The 19,925-nt window shown below is 49.1% G+C and overlaps 1 protein-coding gene across 2 annotated transcripts; it reads left to right on the top strand.

The window, feature by feature from the left end:
• Positions 1–664: 664 nt before the first annotated feature.
• LOC118088599 (interferon regulatory factor 4) lies at positions 665–19,472 on the top strand. Of its 2 annotated transcripts, XM_035122436.3 has the most exons (8): positions 665–1,416; positions 1,732–1,921; positions 4,502–4,593; positions 9,227–9,341; positions 11,480–11,596; positions 14,503–14,898; positions 16,951–17,069; positions 18,569–19,472. In XM_035122436.3, exons 1-8 carry the CDS (start codon positions 1,189–1,191, stop codon positions 18,704–18,706), a joined length of 1,395 nt encoding a protein of 464 aa, XP_034978327.3. In that variant the 5' UTR covers positions 665–1,188; the 3' UTR covers positions 18,707–19,472. The 2 variants fall into 2 exon arrangements, with proteins under 2 accessions (XP_034978327.3, XP_088529632.1); XM_088673506.1 differs by lacking the exon at positions 11,480–11,596 and having other exon boundaries at positions 972–1,416.
• Positions 19,473–19,925: the final 453 nt, after the last annotated feature.

Genomic DNA, 19,925 nt, shown 5'->3' with positions numbered 1-19,925 from the left:
ATTGTCTGACTTCATTGCTTTAATAAGCGCAAACCGAAATAAAAAGGGGTTGATTTGCTTCCAGACAGCTGCTATTTTAGGGTGGGGTGCAATCCCAAATTAAGTTTGCACATTTCCTGTTGATTCGGAACAGGGCTGGATTGAGGTTTGATGAGGCCCTAACCTACTGAAGGTAATGAGGCCCTTTATATGTCCAGCTGTCTTTGTGAACAACAAATTGTCACTGTTTTTTGTGTTGAATATACTCTATGCTATATGGTAACTTATGGACCTAATAGGTATCTAAAGCCATTTGCACGTGCAGAATGTAGAACCCTATACAGTATATAGAAAGGAGCAACCCAGTGATATTTTAGGGAGCAGGCTAGCAGGCGGGGCCCATGACTTACATCATAGGAGCCCACACAACACAAAACACTGTTGCTGTATGTAGGTTTTATTTTATTTGTTTTTTATCTTATATTTTGGAAATGTACACTCAGGTTTTTCCCCCTTTAATTTTTTTGGGGGACCCCAAGAGAGTGGGGCCCTAAGCTATAGCTTGTTTAACTTATATGCAAATCCGGCACTGATTCGGAAGCCTTTTCAGGTTTGCGGTAAGGAAAGCAAAGAGAGAATGCGCATGGTCCACGTTTGCTCGACGACGCAGCGCCATCTAACCTCCCGGATGAAGCCGGATACTCGTGTAATAGGGGCCCCTGGAAGCGCCCCGCGTGGCTTACCACGAATCCGAACCCATTTAGGGGGGCCTGGAAATGTTTTTCCCCGTGGGGATCTGTACAGAAAAGGAATATGGGGAAGGCCATCGCTTTCGGCGCACCCAAATTCTAGGTCGACGACACCCCAAGCCCACTCCGCTTGGCCACCCAGTCTAACTCCTCCTCTGCCTCCCCGAGGGAGAGGCCGCTCCCTTTTGGCGCCCGGGCCGGACCGAAAGTGAAACCGACGCGGCACAGTTTCGCTTTCCCGTCCCCCGCGCAGGTCGGTGCGGCGCAGCAGTCGCCCAGCGCAGATCCCTTCGCGACTCCGGCGCGGGGCTCTCTGTCCACCGGCCCTGGGGGGGGGGAAGGAATCGGGGAGCAGGGGCGAGGGGGGATCGGGGTGAGCATTCTGGGGTCGGGGCTGAGCTCCGACGGTGCGGTGGATCTTGCGGGGAGGAGCGCACGAGCGGCGTCGCAGGAGGCGCGCATGGTGAGGAGAGCGCGGCTCCCCGGAGCCCGGGCGCAGCAGCACATGGCGGAGCCGGAGCCGAGGCCGCCCCCGATGCGCCTGAAAGAGTGGCTCGTCGCGCAGGTGGACAGCGGCCGCTACCCGGGGCTGCGCTGGGAGAACGGCGAGAAGACGCTGTTCCGCATCCCCTGGAAGCACGCGGCCAAGCAGGACTACCGGCAGCAGGAAGACGCGGCGCTCTTCAAGGTATCGGCGCCCTCGAGGGGCAGCCCCCCGCGGGGGCGACTTTCCAAGCATCGCTTTACCCCATTCCCAAATGCTTGCGGGACCCTGGCCGGCTCCTGCCTCCTGCAGCTCACTTTGCGCCCTCCACGTCACCCCGAGTTCTTTGCGCATCCCGCCCAGTTCCAACGCACTCCTGGCAAGTGGGGTCTGCGCCCTGCGATGATAGGGAGTTTCTTGGGACACGGCTCCAGGGGGGCGCCCTTCGACGCCCTTGGAAATCCCGGGCCCTCGTTAGTTTCATGCTGACCCGTCCCCCCCCCTCTCCGTTCGTTGTAGGCATGGGCCGTCTACAAAGGCAAGTACCACGAAGGGCTGGACAAAGCCGACCCCTCCGTCTGGAAGACCCGCCTGCGCTGTGCCTTGAACAAAAGCACCGACTTCAAGGAGGTCCCTGAGAGGAGCCACCTGGACATCTCGGAGCCCTACAAGGTGTACCAAATCCTCTCGGATGTGTCCCAAGAAACAGGTGTGTCTGGCGGCCTTGAGCCCCAGGAGAGCGTTGGTGGAGAGGTGGTCCTCTCTTGCTGTGAAAAACAGACCCCCCCCCCAACCCTTGTCACCAGCCCTGGACCAAATCCTACCAGCCAGAGGGCTAGGGAAACGTTCCCAGTGGTTCCATTGCATTTCATGAAGTCAAGTCGCTTCCATAGGCTGCCCCTGATTTTAAGCCTCTCCTGATCTCCTCTGTCTTCGCAAACACTCCAGGTTCGTATACAAAGCAGCTTTGCACGAAATCAAACCGCTGGTCCATAAAGCTCAGTATTATCTACATCAGGGTGGTCCAATGCTCAGCCCTGGGCAACATTTGGCGCCTTCCTAACCTCACAGTTCTTGTGCTGCCTTCCCAAAGCCCAGCGCCTCGCTCAGCGGGCTTTGGGAAGGCAGCATGAGGGCTGCAGGGTGCGTGTCCCCCATTCCCCACCCCAGTCCTGTGCAACAAGGCAGTAGGGCCTGTGGGTTCCATGTCAAAGTACTCTTGCGGCCCACGTGGTATGAAAAGGTAGACTGCCCTGGTCCACAGTGGATCTCCAGTGGCTCAGGCAGGGGACTATCTCAGTCCTACCTGGTGATGCCGGCGAAGATTGAACCTGGGATTTTCAGCATGCGACGCACATGCTCTGCTATGGAGCCACAGTCCCTTCCTTTTAGTTTCTCCTGCTTTCATCAGCTGATAGAATCATAAAATCGTAGAGATGGAAGGGACCCTAAGGGTCATTTCATCCAACCCTCTGCAATGCAGGAATCTCAACTTGTGGTGCAGGGAGAGGGCTCCAGCAAGGTCTGGGTGGGGCTCCTCATTCCTCTCCCTAAACCTTGCCAATATTTTCCATGCAGGTGGCTTTGCCTTTCCCGATCCTTTCTCCCAGCACCTGAATTTGGTTCTTGGGTTCCATTCCTTAAAGCCCAAAGAAGGAACCTAACATTGGCCCTCGCCAGGCAAATTTAGAGACACCCGTGGGCGTAGGCGGGGGGGGGGGGAGAGATAGTTGTGCCCCAAATCGAGTAAATAAACACAAATACTTAACTACAAGTAGAAATTGTAGAAAGGTTTCGACAGGTTTTTCTGAGCCCTTGGAGTCAAAAGGAAGTAATTTAAAGCAACTGTTGTTGAGACATTTCGTTCTGAATCTGCTGGACCAGTGCCGGACGGAGGATGATGACAGTTGCGTGTACGGCCCCCACTAACATAAATCCTGCCTATGCCCATGGGGGCACCCCAGCTATCTCACACCCCCCCCAGCTGTCCAGAAGCTGATCTCTGCAAGATTCCTCCACCTGGTCAAAAGACTCTTTTCTGTGCAAGGCAACATGACCGCATGCTAAACATCTGATTTACCACCTCTCCTGATTTTCTCCTGGTGACTATGGGTGCATCTGAGCCAGGACTTGCTTCGTGGAGAAGCGAGGTGCAGAGGATTCAGGCTTGTCAGGCAGCCTCCCCTCAATTCCCCTTTGGACTGCAACACTCCTTAGTCCCTGTCAAACCATCTGGGGGGCAAGGTAGGGAGAGTAATAATCGAAGCCCCAGTTGATTTGCTTGCGAAACCTCCCGGGCTCCGTCCTTTGCAACCGCATTTTAAAAGGTAGCAGGTGCTGGTGTGGACTTTGCTCTCCGGAGAGCTGCTCCTGCTGCCAGCCAAGATAACACTGTTAGGCTAGATCAGGGGTCAGCAATGTTTTTGGACCTGGGGCGACAGCAGCTCATGAAGAAATGGGACAGAGCACTCTCCTCAAAGGGGAGGTGGTTACTCTTTTTACACTGTAAAAGTGAATGCTTTGCGCCTCCAGTTTTAATTCAAGAATGAAAGTGTGCCTTGGCGATCAGCCATTGGGGGGGAAATTGCCCTGGAGACAGAACCTAAGCAGTGCTCTGCTGGATCAGGCCCATCCAGCATCCTGTTCTCCCAGTGGCCAACCAGATGCCAGTGGGAAACCTACGAGCAGGATCCGAGCACGAGAGCCCTCTCCCCTCCTGGGGTTTCCTGCAACTGGGATTCTCAAGATTGAGTTTCCTTAAGAAAGGTTTCTGTCCCTCTGTAGCCTCGCCTGAATACATATTGGTATTGGGTCCCCCTTTGGTCAGCCTTCGCTGGATCTGTCTATATCTGTTCACACAGATCGATCAGTGACATCTGTGTAGGTGGCACAAAAAAAGAAGAGAGACTAGGTCCCTGCCCTGAGGACCGTACAATCTTAAGTAGTGACACAGCAGAGAGAAATGGAAGCCTCGAGGCGATTTGCAAAGGTATGGCACAGTTTCCACAATCTGTGCTGTAATAATTCCAAAAATAATCCAGTAGACCAGGCACTGAGATCTATGTTAGAGCTATGTCAACGATTTTCCGAGCACAGCTATTAACCGGCAGAAAGGAAAGTGAAACTAAAGCAACTGCTCTGCCTTATAGAGGCCGAGTCAGAATTGCCAACTGATCAAGGAACAGATATATAAGTGGCAATGCTAACATGAGTAGTGCATAAGGGGCAGCTGGTACTCAGATAAATGTTATCTGGGATTAAACAGATTTTCTCTCTCTGCGCCTTTCAGATAAGGAAAATAGCAAAGAGCCCCTCCTGCAGGCAAGGCAGCCCCCAACGTTGGCACACCAAGAGACCAGAGAAAATGGAAAACCAAACAAGGTAAGGGTGTTGCTGGCACAATCCCGGGGCTTGGACACTGTCAGGCATATAAACCCAGCTAATTTGACACCACTCAGGAATCCAACCGCTGAGCATTGGCATGGGGAGGAGGAATAAGCCTTAGCTTTCGAGCTGCATGCCACTGTGGTTGCCAACCCAGATGGATCCATTTTTGCAGCAGAAATTGGTAGCTGTGTTTTGTAAATGTTTCCCTTTTCTTTCTTAAATATAATTTTCAGGTTTGTTTTCGGTTACTTTTAACATTGCAGGCTAGGCTTCCCTAAACCTGACGCCGTCCAGCTGTTTTGGCCAGGGCTGATGAGAGTTGTGGTCCAAAACAGCTGGAGGGCACCAGGTTGGGAAATCCTCTTGTAGGCAACACAGTGCATCTAAAGTGTTCTGTGACTCCTTACCTGTCATCTTGCTGCTGCTCCATTGGAAATTCATCCCAGTGATTTCCTTCATTCATATAATCAATATATAGATGTCTTAATGTATTGAAACAATACCTCTAAGCCAGGGGTCAGCAAACTTTTTCAGCAGGGGGCCGGTCCACTGTCCCTCAGACCTTGTGGGGGGCCGGACTATATTTTGAAAAAAAATATGAACGAATTCCTATGCCCCACAAATAACTCAGAGACACATTTTAAATAAAAGGACACATTCTACTCATGTAAAAACACCAGACAGGCCCCACAAATAACCCAGAGATGCTTTTAAATAAAAGGACACTTTCTACTCATGTAAAAACATGCTGATTCCCGGACCGTCCGGGGGCCGGATTTAGAAGGTGATTGGGCCGCATCCGGCCCCCGGGCCGGAGTTTGGGGGACCGCTGCTCTAAGCTGTTTGCAAAGTGAAAACCAAAGAATCAGAATGAGAAATGTGAATAAAATGCATGCTATCAATCAAAATCCAGGCTGCAAATACTAAAATACTATTTATGTGAGGGTTTGGGTGTTGGCAGTAGTAATTATAATAATTAGATCTGCAATGTGGTGTGGGTTTTTTTATAAAAAGAAGAAGAAGAAGAGGGAAGAATGGGTTTATGAAGCAGCAATAATTTAAGAAGAGCCTGCTGGATCAGGCCAGGGCCTGTCTATGCCAGCGTCCTGTTCTCACAGGGGCCAACCAGACGTCCGTGGGAAAGCGCACAAACAGGATGCAAGCACAAGAGCACTTTCCCCTCTTGTGGTTTTCAGCAACTGGTACTCAGAAGCATTGCGGCCTTCAACCCTGGAATCACAGACTTGCAGAGTTGGAAGGGATCCCAAGGGTCATCTAGTCCAACCCCCTGCAATGCAGGAATCTCAGCTAAAGCATCCATGGCAGATGGCCATCCAATCTCTGCTAAGAAACCTCCAAGGAAGGAGGGTTCACTGCCTCCTGAGGGAGACTGTTCCACTGTCAAACAGCTCTGGAGGCAAAGCATTGCCATCATGTGGGGATGTTAAGGAAGGTAGGAGAGGATATACAGTGGGACCTCTGGTTGTGGACATGATCCGTTCCGGGGTGCCGTTTGCACCCCGAAGAAAAGTCCGCAAGTAGAGTGCCTCTTCCGCGCATGTGTGTGGCGCAATCGAGTGCTTCTGCGCATGCGCGCACGGCGAAACCCAGAAGTATACGCGGATTGCCGCATTCACAAGCTGAAAAGACACAACATTAACCTAACACAACACGAGGTATGACTGTATTGTTTTGATCCCTCCTCACGCTAGAGAGTAAAGAGCAGAGCACATTCCCTTTGCAACTTCATTGGAAGCAAGTTGATGATTTGCTAGAATCCTTTAATTAAGCAATCCAGTCTGGCATTTCCAGTCTGGCTTGTTCCTGCTAAGTTTCCCCTTTATTTCCTTCTTATGCTAACAACACAACATAGTCTTCTTTAAAATCAAAGAATAAAGTTTTGCTCGCATTCAGTTCACAGGCAGTAATCTGGAGGCAGCAGGCTTTATCTTGTGGTTACATTTGTAGAGAAGTTTGAACTCTGCCTCAGACTTTCTACCTGTGGCTTCCATCCTCTGTAAGGATGAGAGCCAGGTGCTGGTTAAGAGCCAGAAGAGGAGGTCCCAAGAGAGAAGTCCGAAAACGGAAGGTGGCTGCGAGGCTAGCCCTTTTCAGGGTCATCTAGGGTCACACTCATCTACCTGGTCAAACACAAGGGGAGGAGGCTCCAGAGCAGGTGTGACAGGAAGTCCTCCCTGTCTGGAGCCCCATTCCCCTGGGTGTCTATAAGCTAAACAAGCTATAGCTTAGGGCCCCACTCTCTTTGGGGCCCCCAAAAAAATTTAAAGGAAAAAAACCTGGATGTCTTATTTCCAAAATCTAAGCTAAAAAAACAAATAAACTTTGATAAAATACATATTTTGTTACGTGCAAATTACCATATAACATATATTCAACACAAAAAACAGCGACAATTTGTTGCTGACAAAAGACAGCTGGACATATAAAGGGCCCCATTACCTTCAGTAGCTTAGGGCCTCATCAAACTTAAATATGGTCCTGACACTAGGCAACAGGAAAATGTTGTACCTGACTGCTCTAGCCATACATCCTGCACATTGTAGAATCATAGAGTTGGAAGAGACCACAAGGGCCATCCAGTCCAACCCCCTGCCAAGCAGGAAACACCATCAAAGCATTCTTGACATATGGCTGTCAAGCCTCTGCTTAAAGACCTCCAAAGAAGAAGACTCCACCACACTCCTTGGTAGCAAATTCCACTGCCGAACAGCTCTTACTGTCAGGAAGTTCTTCCTAATGTTGAGGTGGAATCTTCTTTCTTGTAGTTTGAATCCATTGCTCCGTGTCCGCTTCTCTGGAGCAGCAGAAAACAACCTCTCTCCCTCCTCTACATGACATCCTTTTATATATTTGAACATGGCTATCATATCACCCCTTAACCTTCTCTTCTCCAGGCTAAACATGCCCAGCTCCCTAAGCCGTTCCTCATAAGGCATCGTTTCCAGGCCTTTGACCATTTTGGTTGCTCTCCTCTGGACACGTTCCAGCTTATCAGTATCCTTCTTGAACTGTGATGCCCAGAAATGGACACAGTACTCCATTGACATCATATGACATCATTGCAAGCGCTACAGTCCTCTCCTCCAGGATGAACTTTCCTAAGAACTGGTGACTGCCTTGGGGCCACCCAACGTCTCTGTGCTGAGCTGGTTCAGGCACACACACCACCCAACCCACCGAATTTCTACAGTTCCAAAGATGCCAGCCATATCAGGGGCAGCTTGCAGCTGACCCGGCTTACAATGTGACTGGCATCCTGGGCACATGCTCTCGGTTTGTGGTGCCAGACCCCGGTGCCACCCGAGCCAGCTTTCCTGGTGTTGCCTGAAGCAGACATCTTTGAAAACTCGCTTCTAGCGGTCAGAACAGCCACGCGGCTGCCAATTGCACACATACCTCTTGCATTGCTCAGATGGGAGGCTTGTGAAGCAAGAGATGTCACGATGGAAAAGTTTTCTGCTGAGATGCACTGAGCCTACCTTTAGGGTTTGAAGGTCAGGATGTGGTAAATCTGCCAACGCTTAGAAATTCCCTCCTTTTCCTCCTTCTGAGCAGTTTGAACTTGATCTGGCTTTGTGCCTTGAGGCCACTTTATCTTCTGGCTGCAATGCCTGAACTATTAATCAGTTAGAGTGATTAATTGGAAACATTTAATCAACTCAAAGGATGCTCCTTGTTCATCATGTTTAAAAGAGGCGTTTTCCCTTTTCTCGTGCGCAGGAGGAAATGCATGCTCCTAGAACGATTCCTGCTATGACAAATTTGTGCGTCTGTCTAAAAACTAGGAAACTAATACCAGGTTTCTTGCTTCAGGGATACAGTTGGAGGGAGTAATGTTTCTGAATGCCAGTTGCTGGAAACCACGAGAAGGCAGAGAGGGCTCTTGTGCTCGAATCCTGCTTGTGGGTTTCCCATTGGGGCATCTGGTTGGCTGCTGTGAGAACAGGATGCATGACATGATGGGCCATTGGCCTGATCCTGCAGGTTCTTCCTATGTTCTTACAATGTTGTTGTTGTTTAGTCATTTAGTCGTGTCCGACTCTTCGTGACCCCATGGACCAGAGCACGCCAGGCACTCCTGTCTTGCACTGCCTCCCGCAGTTTGGTCAAACTCATGTTCGTAGCTTCGAGAACACTGTCCAACCATCTCATCCTCTGTCGTCCCCTTCTCCTTGTGCCCTCAACCTTTCCCAACATCAGGGTCTTTTCCAAGGATTCTTCTCATGAGGTGGCCAAAGTCTTGGAGCCTCAGCTTCAGGATCTGTCCTTCCAGTGAGCACTCAGGGCTGATTTCCTTCAGAATGGATAGGTTTGATCTTCTTGCAGTCCATGGGACTCTCAAGAGTCTCCTCCAGCACCATAATTCAAAAGCATCCATTCTTCGGCGATCAGCCTTCTTTATGGTCCAGCTCTCACTTCCATACATCACTACTGGGAAAACCATAGCTTTAACTATACGGACCTTTGTCGGCAAGGTGATGTCTTACAATGTTAGGGGCCACTATAAACTCAAATGCAGCCACACTCCTAGTCTAGTTCCCATCCTTAGCCCTGGGCGATGGTGCCTCGTTCCGAATTACACCTGCCATGTTTTCTTTCTTCCCAGGTCAGAACACCGTCAGAGTCGGGCCAGGCCAGCAAGGATGAACCACTGGTGACCCTACAGAGCGCCCCAGGGACACCCCAGGCCCCCCAGCAGCCAAGCCACGGAGAGCACCAGGGTAAAGAGGGAGGGGGAGCTTCCCTAGAGTCCAAACTCTGCAAATCTTTGGATCCGTTTTGAGTCACTGTTTCCCCTTGACAATTGGATCTATTTCATCTGCTACCTGGGAGAAATCGCTAGGGACCTGACCCGACATCCTAGCCAGCCTCTTGGAAGGGAGCCTGTTTGCTGTGCCTCTGAAAGGTTCTACAAGACGAAAAGTCTGCCGCCCGGCCAGATGGGCGGGGTATAGATAATAAGATGATGATGATTAAAGTGTCAATGCCCATCCCCAATGCTTTGTTGGCCGTATCCTTCCAGTGGCCCACGTGGACACAGGAAGTTTCCTTCTCTGAGTCAGACCATTGGTCCATCAAGGGGCCACGTAATAATCACCCTGCAATTGTAAGAATAGCAGCACCTGCCTTTGGGGACCTGCTCCCTACTGACAACCAGGCAGCCGCCGTCCACTTAACTGTTCTTGGTGCCTGAAGAGAACCTTTTTGTTTAGGCAATCCTATCCAGAAACAAAGAATATACGCCAGCTTGTTAGCCTATCGCTATCCTTCTTGGATGTTTTAAATAGTTGTTCTAAACTGGAGTTTCACTGCTTCCTTCTTTTTGTAAACCACTTTGAGGTGAGAGAGAGAGAGAGAGAGAGAAAATGTGTGTTTTACAACCTAGTGGTATCTTCTTCTTCTTTGGCGATCCCTTGTAGCCGAGTAAGATTGTCTTCCAATCTTACTCGGTTTTAACAGTGAGTCCGTAAGTGACTGTGGAGGCCAATTCTGGATCCACACGTCCTTCCACAGTGGGGACATAGGTTTCTGGGCGGGAGTTGATCACGGTGTGGATTTACCAAGAGTGCCTTCCTCTTAGCACATTTCTCCCTTGCGTCCTGAGTTCAAGTGTCTTCAAAGCCCATGACACCTTTGGTAAAGGCTGTTCTCCAACTGGAGCGCTCGCAGGCCAGTGTTTCCCAGTTGTCAGTGTTTGTACTACTTTTTTTTAAAAAAAGATTTGCCTTGAGACAGTCTTTAAACCTCTTTTGTTGACCACCAGCTTTACACTTTCCATTTTTAAGTTCTGAAATAAATAGACACATAGAATTGTAGAGTTGGAAGGGACCCCTAGAGTCATCTAGTCCAACTCCCTGCAATGACACCTTGTCCACACTGCTTGGCAGCTGCTCTCCAGAGGTTCACGCAGGGAGTCTTTCCCAGCCCTACCTGGAGATGCCAGGAATCGAACGTGTGACCTTCTGCATGCAAGGTGGATGCCCTTTCCATGAGCCACGGCCCTTGCTTCAGGAGAACCGCCATATGTGTAGGCTGGGGCTCTTAAGAGTTGCAGCGTGAAGCCTCTGGAGAATATGTACCTGGGGAAAGAGATGGCTTTGTCCAAGCTGCTGTTTCACATCTCGCAGGGGCAAATGAACCAATTTTAAAGCTCTCCTGTGTTGCTGACCTTTAAAGCCCTAAACGGCCTCGGGCCAGTATACCTGAAGGAGCGCCTCCACCCCCATCGTTCTGCCCGGACACTGAGATCCAGCTCCGATGGCCTTCTGGTGGTTCCCTCGTTGCGAGAAGCCAAGTTACAGGGTACCAGGCAGAGGGCCTTCTCGGTAGTGGCGCCCGCCCTGTGGAATGCCCTCCCATCAGATGTCAAAGAGAAAAACAACTACAGTGGTGCCTCGCTAGACAAATTTAATTCGTTCCACGGGTCTTTTCTTATAACAAAAAATGCGTCTAGCGAATCCCATAGGAATGCATTGAAAATTTTTTGAATTTTTTTTGCCCATAGGAACGCATTAATTGAATTTCAATGCATTCCTATGGGAAACCGCGATTCGCTAGACAAATTTTTCATAAAATGAATTTGTCTAGTGAGGCAACCTCCGCTCGAAAAATCCTTTCATTAAGCGGAAATTTTGTTAAGCAGGGCATTCGTTAAGCGAGGCACCACTGTACCTGACATTTAGAAAACATCTGAAGGCAGCCCTCTTTAGGGAAGTTTTAATGTTTAATAGATTATTGTATTTTAATATTCTGTTGTAAACTGCCCAGAGTGGCTGGGGAAACCCAGCCAGATGGGCGGGGTATAAATAATTTATTATTATTATTATTATTATTATTATTATTATGCTTTTTTTTCCAGGATACCAGGTGAAAGGCTTGTTCTACAGCTGGAACCTGGCATACTCCCAATGCCACCCAAGTCCCTCTGCTGCCGGTCCCAACCCCCAGTACTCTGACAATCAAAACATCAACTCGGGTAAGGAGAGGAAGAAAGGGTCTCTGCTCGAAGACAGCCAGTGCTGAATAGCGGTTAGAGCATTGGGACTGGGACCTGGGAGAGACCAGGGTTCAAATCCCCACTTGGCCACGAAGCTCTTGCTGGGGGTAAGCAGGGTCCAGTCACAGCCTCCTTCTGCCTGGCCTACCTCACAAGGTTGTTGTGGGGGGATGTTGTGAGGAGGCGGAGGAGACCCGTGAGCTCCTTGGAGAAAAGCGCTGGGATAGAAATGCTGTAAATAATTTAAAAAATAATGAGCGCTGGCAAAGGAATGGGAGAAGACAGCAAAGGTCTAGTTCTGAGGTTCCTTTTTCCCACAGAGACCAACCAGATTTCTCTTCTGGGAAGAGAAAGCCGCCTCCTGCTCTTGTGTTCATGGAGCTAGAGAGTTAAGTTGGAAGGGATTCCGAGGGTCATCTAGTCCAACCCGCTGCAATGCAAGAGTCCTGCTCACAGCTGTCCCTAGGTGGGCTCAAGCCAGACGCACTAACCCATTGTGCCACAGTGGGATGGTGCCTTTGATTCCGGAAGCAGAGAAGGGCTTTGTACATGGCTATTAGCCAGTACAGTGGTACCTCGGTTTAAGTACACAATTGGTTCCTGAAGTCTGTACTTAACCTGAAGCGAACTTTCCCATTGAAAGTAATGGAAAGTGGATTAACCCGTTCCTGACGGGTCCGCGGAGGAGTACTTAAACTGAAAGTACTCAAACCGAAGCGTACCTAAACCGAGGTATGACTGTACAGGGAAACGAAACCTCCATGGTCAGGGGCAGTCGGAGGTTTTGGAAATCTTTTTTCCCCCCACCACACTTTTCAAGAGGCAGAAAATCTCATTGCATTGTGCCCACCCAGAGGTCAATTCAGTGCAGAAAGTGAGAAGGAAATGAAAAAGAGGAAAGGCTGGCCATGTTGCTCCGCGGAGGAATGCCAAAATCTGTAACTGGGCTAGAACCTTTTGAACCCAAATTTCACTCACTGCAGGCCAAATACTACACAAAGCAGGGAGAAGGGGAGACCTTAGGTTGAAGGGCAAATAATAATAATAATAATAATAATAATAATAATAATAATAAAAACATACATACATACATCTTATGCCAAGCCTAGAGGAAGATGAAATTAAAAGCAGGCTTTGCACTGAAACGGGTTTCTCTCACATACCTAAGGAAGTTGTGATTAATTGTCAAGAGCCTTTCCTTTTCCATTCTTCAATTCCCCTTTTCAGCTTCCTCTCTTTTAGGGCATGAATGTAAGGGCCTTTCCAACATGGCCATTCTGCAATTTGTATGATCCTTCTTCTCTGCCTCCATTGCAGCATAGAATTGTAGTGTTGGAAGGGACCTGAAGGATCTTCTTGTCCAACCCCCTATAACGCAGAAATAAGACACAGCGATATTTTAACTGGATAGCTCGGTTGCAGAGGGCTGGACTAGATGAACCTCAGGTTCCCTTGCAAAGCCTGCTCTTTGCAAACTAGGCAAGATTTAACCCCCTGCTCAGCTGCTGTCAGGTGAAGGTTAAATTCTGCAGTGTTTGCTGGGAGCAGGCACATGCAGCCGGTGCAGAATTGAACCCTGCTCAACAGCCCTCCAGCTGTTTCGTGACCCCTCTTGCGATTAATCTTGTTTACATCAGTTGATGCGTGTTATTTCCTGATTCCAGTATGTGTTCAGTCCTTGTTTAATGTCACTTTGCAATGTGGGGATTGTGGGTGAAACAGGGGTTTCCCTGACTCCGTCTTCCCAAGCTGTGCAAAGTTCAGCAGCAGAATTGCAGGGTTTGGCTTTGTGGAAACTCCCAGTCCAGCTCAAACCACGTGATGCTCGGACGCAACTCCTACAGAATTCAGCCCCTTGTAAGCAGGTTAGGATCGCGCTTTTGCTTTATTTGCAAACACAGTCTTTTGGTCGCTTTTGCTTTATTTGCAAACACAGTCTTTTGGAAGAAACCTGGCTTCTAAGAACAGCCACCAGTTTCCCAAAGAACAACAGTTTCAGCCAGTTCCAAACTTTCTCTGCATTACAGGTAGGTAGCCGTGTTGGTCTGGGTCGAAGTAAAATAAAAAAATTCCTTCAGTAGCACCTTAAAGACCAACTAAGTTTTTATTTTGGTATGAGCTTTCGTGTGCATGCACACTTCTTCAGATACCTGAATCGTATCTGAAGAAGTGTGCATGCACACGAAAGCTCATACCAAAATAAAAACTTAGTTGGTCTTTAAGGTGCTACTGAAGGAATTTTTTTATTTTTCTCTGCATTGCTCTTTTGGGGCTTCTCCGAGCAACCTGTTCCTTGAGCATTCGTCCTGATTTGCTGATATAAAGCTTATGCAAGTGTTTGCAGAGCAGTTCTCTGTCAGTGAGCATTCCTCCTGCTGTGTCTTCAGCTACATAATGAAGGTGCCCGACATACCTCTGTGGGGAGTGGGTTTCCCAGCTTAGAGGCCACCACTTAGAAGGCCCTGTTCTGGGCCACCACCTCTGATGGTGGAGGTGGTGGATTGGTTGCCAGTTCATTTCTGAATCCAATTCAATGGATTCAAACTACAAGAAAGAAGATTCCACCTCAACATTAGGAAGAACTTCCTGACAGTAAGAGCTGTTCGGCAGTGGAATTTGCTACCAAGGAGTGTGGTGGAGTCTCCTCCTTTGGAGGTCTTTAAGCAGAGGCTTGACAGGCATATGTCAAGAATGCTTTGATGGTGTTTTCTGCTTGTCAGGGGGTTGGACTGGATGGCCCTTGTGGTCTCTTCCAACTCTATGATTCTATGATTCTAAGTTGTCTTCAAGGCCTGCCCCGTGTAGAGCGCATTGCAGTAGCCCAGTCTGGAAGTTCCCAGAGCGTGGAGACACTTAACTGCGTCCTGCCTCCTTTTGCTCCCCAGACTGCTGGCTCCACGTCCGCCTCTACTACTGTGACACCTTGGTGAAGGAGGTTGTCACCAAAACGGCGGAGGGCTGCCGGATCACCTATCGCCCGGTGCCGGCTGACAACGTGTGCCTTTACGGTTCGAGTGGCCTGGAACAGGTGCTGTTCCCTTCTCCGGACACCTCAGCCGGGAGCAGCCAGGGCGGCAGAGCAACTGGGGTCTTGCAGAGGCTGCTTCCCCACCTGCACCGGGGAATCCTGCTCTGGGTGGCTCCCGAAGGAGTCTTCATGAAACGGCAGTGCCAGGGCAGAGTGTACTGGAAAGGGCCGCTGGCCCTCCACGAAAACCAGCCCAACAAACTGGAGAGGGAGAAAACCTACAAGCTCCTCGACACCCAGCAGTTCCTGCAGCGTGAGTATTGTTGCTGTTTATTACATTTATTTCCCCGCAGGTCTCGGGCCGGTTCGCAAGATAAAACCACAGTATAAAAACGCCAAATGCTGATGAGGTATAATCAGTTATGCCGTAGCAGCCGCTAGATTGCTAGTTGCAAAAAATGGGAAAGCCCCAGAAGCCCCTAGTAAAGAGGAGTGGCAAACTAAGTTATTCCATTATTACAATTTAGCAATGAGATGTGAAGAAGCCAAAGGAACAAGTTTAGAAGAAGCATTTAAAATGTGGAAACCATTTAACAATTATATTAAAGACAAAATAGAAAAACCGAATCTTATCTCAGATAGCTAACGATTCTATGATGAAAAATAAATAAATTGTAGACTAATTATATATATAGTTTATTATAGTATGTTTAGTAAGAAATTATAGTACCTGTAACCCATATTTGGAAAAAAGGGATAAGCTCAGAACAGGATGAGAAGTAAGCGGGGGGGGGGAGGGAAACGAGGGAGGGAATTGAGGGAGGGAATGGGGGGGGAGACAATGTCATACTTGTACCACAACTGTATTTGTTTTATTCATATGTAAATATTTTTATTTCCTTTTTGAAATCAATAAAATCTATTTTAATTTTTTTAAAAAAACCAAAGCCAAATGCACAATCAAAAGAAAAACAGAAGTAACTCAATAACTTCCCCTCCCCCATTTTAAAAGGGCATTGGATGATAATTAGCCGAAGGCCTGGTTAAAGAGGAACGTTTTTGCCTGGCGCCTAAAGGTGTATAATGAAGGTGCCAGGTGAGCCTTGCTGGGGAGAGCATCTCACAAAAGGGGAGCCACCATAGAGAAGGCCCCGTTCTCATGTTGCCACCCTCTGGACTGTCATTGGAATTCTACTCAATATTGATCCAGAGCAGACCTCCAGCGTATTGTCAGCAGAGTAAAAACTTAAACACGTTGCAGGATTCCCCAAAAAATAGACCAGAGGCAATGAATATTTCATCCAGCAGAGCTTTATATACAGAACACCACACCAGAAGGAAAAGAGATAGCAAGTGAAAGTGAAACCCAGGCTCCTTCTGGTCTCTTATAGTTAGCATGACCTTGGCAGAAGAGATAAGAGAACCAGTTTACTGCTCTGAAGGAATAACCCAAACATCATGAACCTTCCCCCACCCCTAGGAAGACTTGCCTGTGAGGGAATCAGGGCTTTGGCCTGCAAATGGCTGGTTCAGAGAGCCTTGGGTCCTGGCATGCAAAAGAGGAACAGGTTAAATCTGTAATGATACGCTGGGCAAACTCTTTGGGGCATAACATTCAGATGGCAGATTGGGAAAGGTTATAGAAATCGAATCTGAAACGGGCATGTTGTACGCTAAAAGAGAATTATATGAAAATGATGTACCGGTGGTATTTGGCTCCTAGTAAACTAGCAAAAATGTATAGAACAAGTACAAATACCTACTGGAAATGTAAGGAAAAATATGTGGTCGTGTAAAGTACCTGAGGCTTTTTGGGGAAATGATATATAATGAACTGAAAAAAATGTTCGGAATTTCCCAAAGAAAATACTTTTTATGTATGCGACAACAGCAGCACAGATCCTACTAGCCCAGAGATGGAAAGAAGGAAGAGTCCTTGCCAGAGAGGAATGGCAAGCCAAGCTGTTAGACTACGCCGAAATGACAAAACTGTCCGGAAAGCTCAGGGACCAAGAAGACAAGAAAGAATTGGGGGGGGGATTAAAATTTACTTAGGAGACCGCTGTAAGCAGAAGAAAACATTAGCAGGATTTTAACCTCACTTGTAATGTAACAAATACTATGGGCAATATGGATAGTTTTAAAATACAAATTATGATATAATATGCAGTTGAAAATGTGGATGTTAGGACCCATGGAGGGGATGGGGGGGGAAGTCTCGCGATTCAGAGAAATCTCTTTATAGGGATATGTACCTGGCTTTGTTATAAATTTATATCTGTAAAATCAAATAAAAACGATTTTCTTTTTTTAAAATAAAGAGAGAGCCTCAGATCCTAACTGCAATCTTCTGTGTGCCATTCAGAATTACGGGGCTTCCTGGTTGACGGACACGCGCCACCTCAGTATCAGATCTGCTTCTGCTTTGGGGAGGAATATCCTCCTGCTCCCACCCAGAAACTCCACAAACTCATCATGGCGCAGGTAGGTATAGGCCAGCTGCCGCAGAGTGGCAAGCTCAGGATTTGGACCAAATAGGGATGGGCGATGTATCGTGATATTGGTTTCATAATTTTTGATTTGGCTGTATATTGCAAATCATGATGTGTGTGTTTGGGCTGGGGGATATATTGTCTAAAACCAGCTTGAAGTCCATATTGTGATCCCGGTTTCATAATGTGGCAGTATCTCACGAATCCTGAGTTGGGAGGGTGTGCCAAAATCACGATGCAGGAAAAAGCGGCCGGTGCGATCTTCAGCTGGTGATCTATCGCAATGTCAAAAACCAGGGGCGTAGCCAGGATGAAAATTAGGGGGGCAAGGGGCGGGGCCAAGGGGCGGGGGAGGGGTCACAGTGGGGCAAGGAAAGCTCCCTTCTCCCTTGCTGGCTGTGGGGCGGGCGGAGGGAAAGCCAGGCAACCGCTTTGCGCGGCTCTGGGGCTTTCCCTCCTCCCCCGCCTCGACCGGCAGGGGCGAGGGGGCGCCAGGATCAGCCCAAAATCGGGCTGCTCCGATCCCCTCCTCCCCCTCTGCGATCGCCGGGGCGGGTGGAGGGAAAGCCCCAGAGCCACGCAAAGCGTTTGGCTGGCTTTCCCTCTACCCGCCCCACAGCCAGCAAGGGAGAAGGGAGATGTCCCTTCTAGCCGGCTGGCTGTGGGGTGGGCGGAGGGAAAGCCAGGCAACCGCTTTGCACGGCTCTGGGGCTTTCCCTCCACCCGCCCCACAGCCAGCCAGGGAGAAGGGAGACGGCAGCGGGGCAGGCTGGCCAGCGGCCCTGCTTCTAGGGGGGGCAACTGCCCCCCTGCCTACGCACATGTCAAAAACCAGATATCGCCCAGTCAAAAACGTGCTGGTCGTGAAACTAGAAGATGGATGTCAGGATGAGGACAGAGGCCTGTCTCATTTCCTGTACCCAAGATAGCATTGGTTTGGGGACTGGAGAGAGAAGGTGCATTGGTGGAAGAGCAGGGACTAAGTATCTCGAGGTGGAGGGGGCAGTGGAGTTTGCCTGACCTCCTGCCCACAGTGTCTCCTCTGCTCGCCAGAGGGGCAAAGACGCAGTGAGGCCAGCGTGGTACAAATATTCCGAGGGAGCCAATCCAGTGCTCCAACTGGTGTGTTTGCCCCATGCCAACCTCACCACTGCCGCCGCCTCCTCCTCCCTTGCAGCCCCTTGCCCAATAAAAAGCATTATTCAAAATCCAGTTAAAACTGTTTTAGTTCAATTCAACAAAAAACGATGAACTACGGTTGCCGTATCTCAAAAAGTGAAAATCTGGACGCAGGTAAATGCTGCCAAGTGCTGCCGCTGGTCTGCCTGCCACCTCCTCTCCTCCCACTTGCAAAATGCCACCAAGGCTGGGGGCAGAAAAATGCAGCTGTGGAAGGGTCTTCAACGATACAAGTGACCCACTTCCTGTTTGTGGCCAAACAGCCCCACTTCCTGCCTAGTTGTGACCTTTCATTTCTCCCCCCACCCCCAGGTCGAGCCAGTGTTTGCTCACGATCTCTGCCTCCACGCCCAGAAGCTGGGGCCTCGGTTCCTGCAGGACTCTCGCATGGGCACCCAAGATGTTCCCAAGAACATCATCCAGATCCTGAAGCAGCTGTCCCCACCTTGAATCTGCTGGAAGGGAAGTGGCATCCTTGGCTCGGTGGCTGAAGGACAAGGGACTTGCGGGCCTTAGGGTTAATAGATTCGTAGAATTGGAGAGTTGGAAGGGACACCAAGGGTCATCTAGCCCAACCCTCTGTGATGCAGGAATCGGGGCAGGGGAGAAAACTTGTTGCCTCTCCTGACTGCTTGTCCTGGTTTAGTCACCTGTGTAATATGCCCCTGCTATGCTATCCAGTGCCTGACTTGTTTGAATAGAGGCGTTTGTTTTTCGCAAGCCCAGGTGATGTTTCTTAACTGTACCATTTAAGAAGCTTACATATGAAATACACACATAACAGGGTTCTAGCCTAGTTTTCACACTAGTTTTCCTCCCTGCATAGCATCTTGTGCACATGCAGCCTGAAATGGTACAGCTCAGATGCAAATCCTCAGTTTGGTTTACTGTTTTGAGGTGTCCTCTGTTTGAGGGTCGCCCAGTTCAAATCTGGTTTGAGGTTAGGAACCCTAAGAAGGGAGAGCAGGGAGGGGGGAGGAGGCTTGAAGTTGCCCACCTTGTCGGCACCCTGAGCAGGCAAGACAGAAGTTACCTGGGCAGTCGATAACCCCTCAATGCTGAGGCGCACTGTATTTCTATTTAAATTACAGCAGTCATTTCTACAATTCATGTTATAGCCACAAAATAACCATAATAATATTTTTGTTATTTATATGCTTGACTGGGTTGCTCCCAACAAAATATTAAAAACACAATAAAAATCCACCATTAAAAATTGGCCTGCCTTTAGATGTCTCAATATACAAACCTATGTCCTCTGGATATTTTTACTCTGGCTGTGCTTTTAATGTGTTTATGCACTCTTATTTCAGTGTGACCAGACAATCATGTGACCAGATTGAGGTTGAATCCTGACAAGACAGAAGTACTGTTTGTGGGGGACAGGAGGCGGGCAGGTGTGGAGGACTCCCTGGTCCTGAATGGGGTAACTGTGCCCCTGAAGGACCAGGTGCGCAGCCTGGGAGTCATTCTGGACTCACAGCTGTCCATGGAGGCGCAGGTCAATTCTGTGTCCAGGGCAGTTGTCTACCAGCTCCATCTGGTACACAGGCTGAGACCCTACCTGCCTGCAGACTGTCTCGCCAGAGTGGTGCATGCGCAGCTCTGGTTATCTCCCACTTGGACTACTGCAATGCGCTCTACGTGGGGCTACCTTTGAAGGTGACCC

The sequence above is a fragment of the Zootoca vivipara genome, chromosome 7 (genome assembly GCF_965207765.1).
Source record: "Zootoca vivipara chromosome 7, rZooViv2.hap1.1, whole genome shotgun sequence".
In the NCBI taxonomy this organism is placed as follows: Eukaryota; Metazoa; Chordata; class Lepidosauria; order Squamata; family Lacertidae; genus Zootoca; species Zootoca vivipara.
This window is presented reverse-complemented; position numbering and strand designations above follow the sequence as displayed.

Bases quoted from the DNA above. Each gene is read 5' to 3' on its own strand.
- LOC118088599 (XM_035122436.3), top strand. From the start codon at position 1,189: ATGGTGAGGAGAGCGCGGCTCCCCGGAGCCCGGGCGCAGCAGCACATG. The intron at 4,594-9,226 runs GTAAGGGTGTTG...CTTTCTTCCCAG, and splicing joins AAAATGGAAAACCAAACAAG to GTCAGAACACCGTCAGAGTC. The intron at 14,899-16,950 runs GTGAGTATTGTT...TGTGCCATTCAG, and splicing joins CACCCAGCAGTTCCTGCAGC to AATTACGGGGCTTCCTGGTT.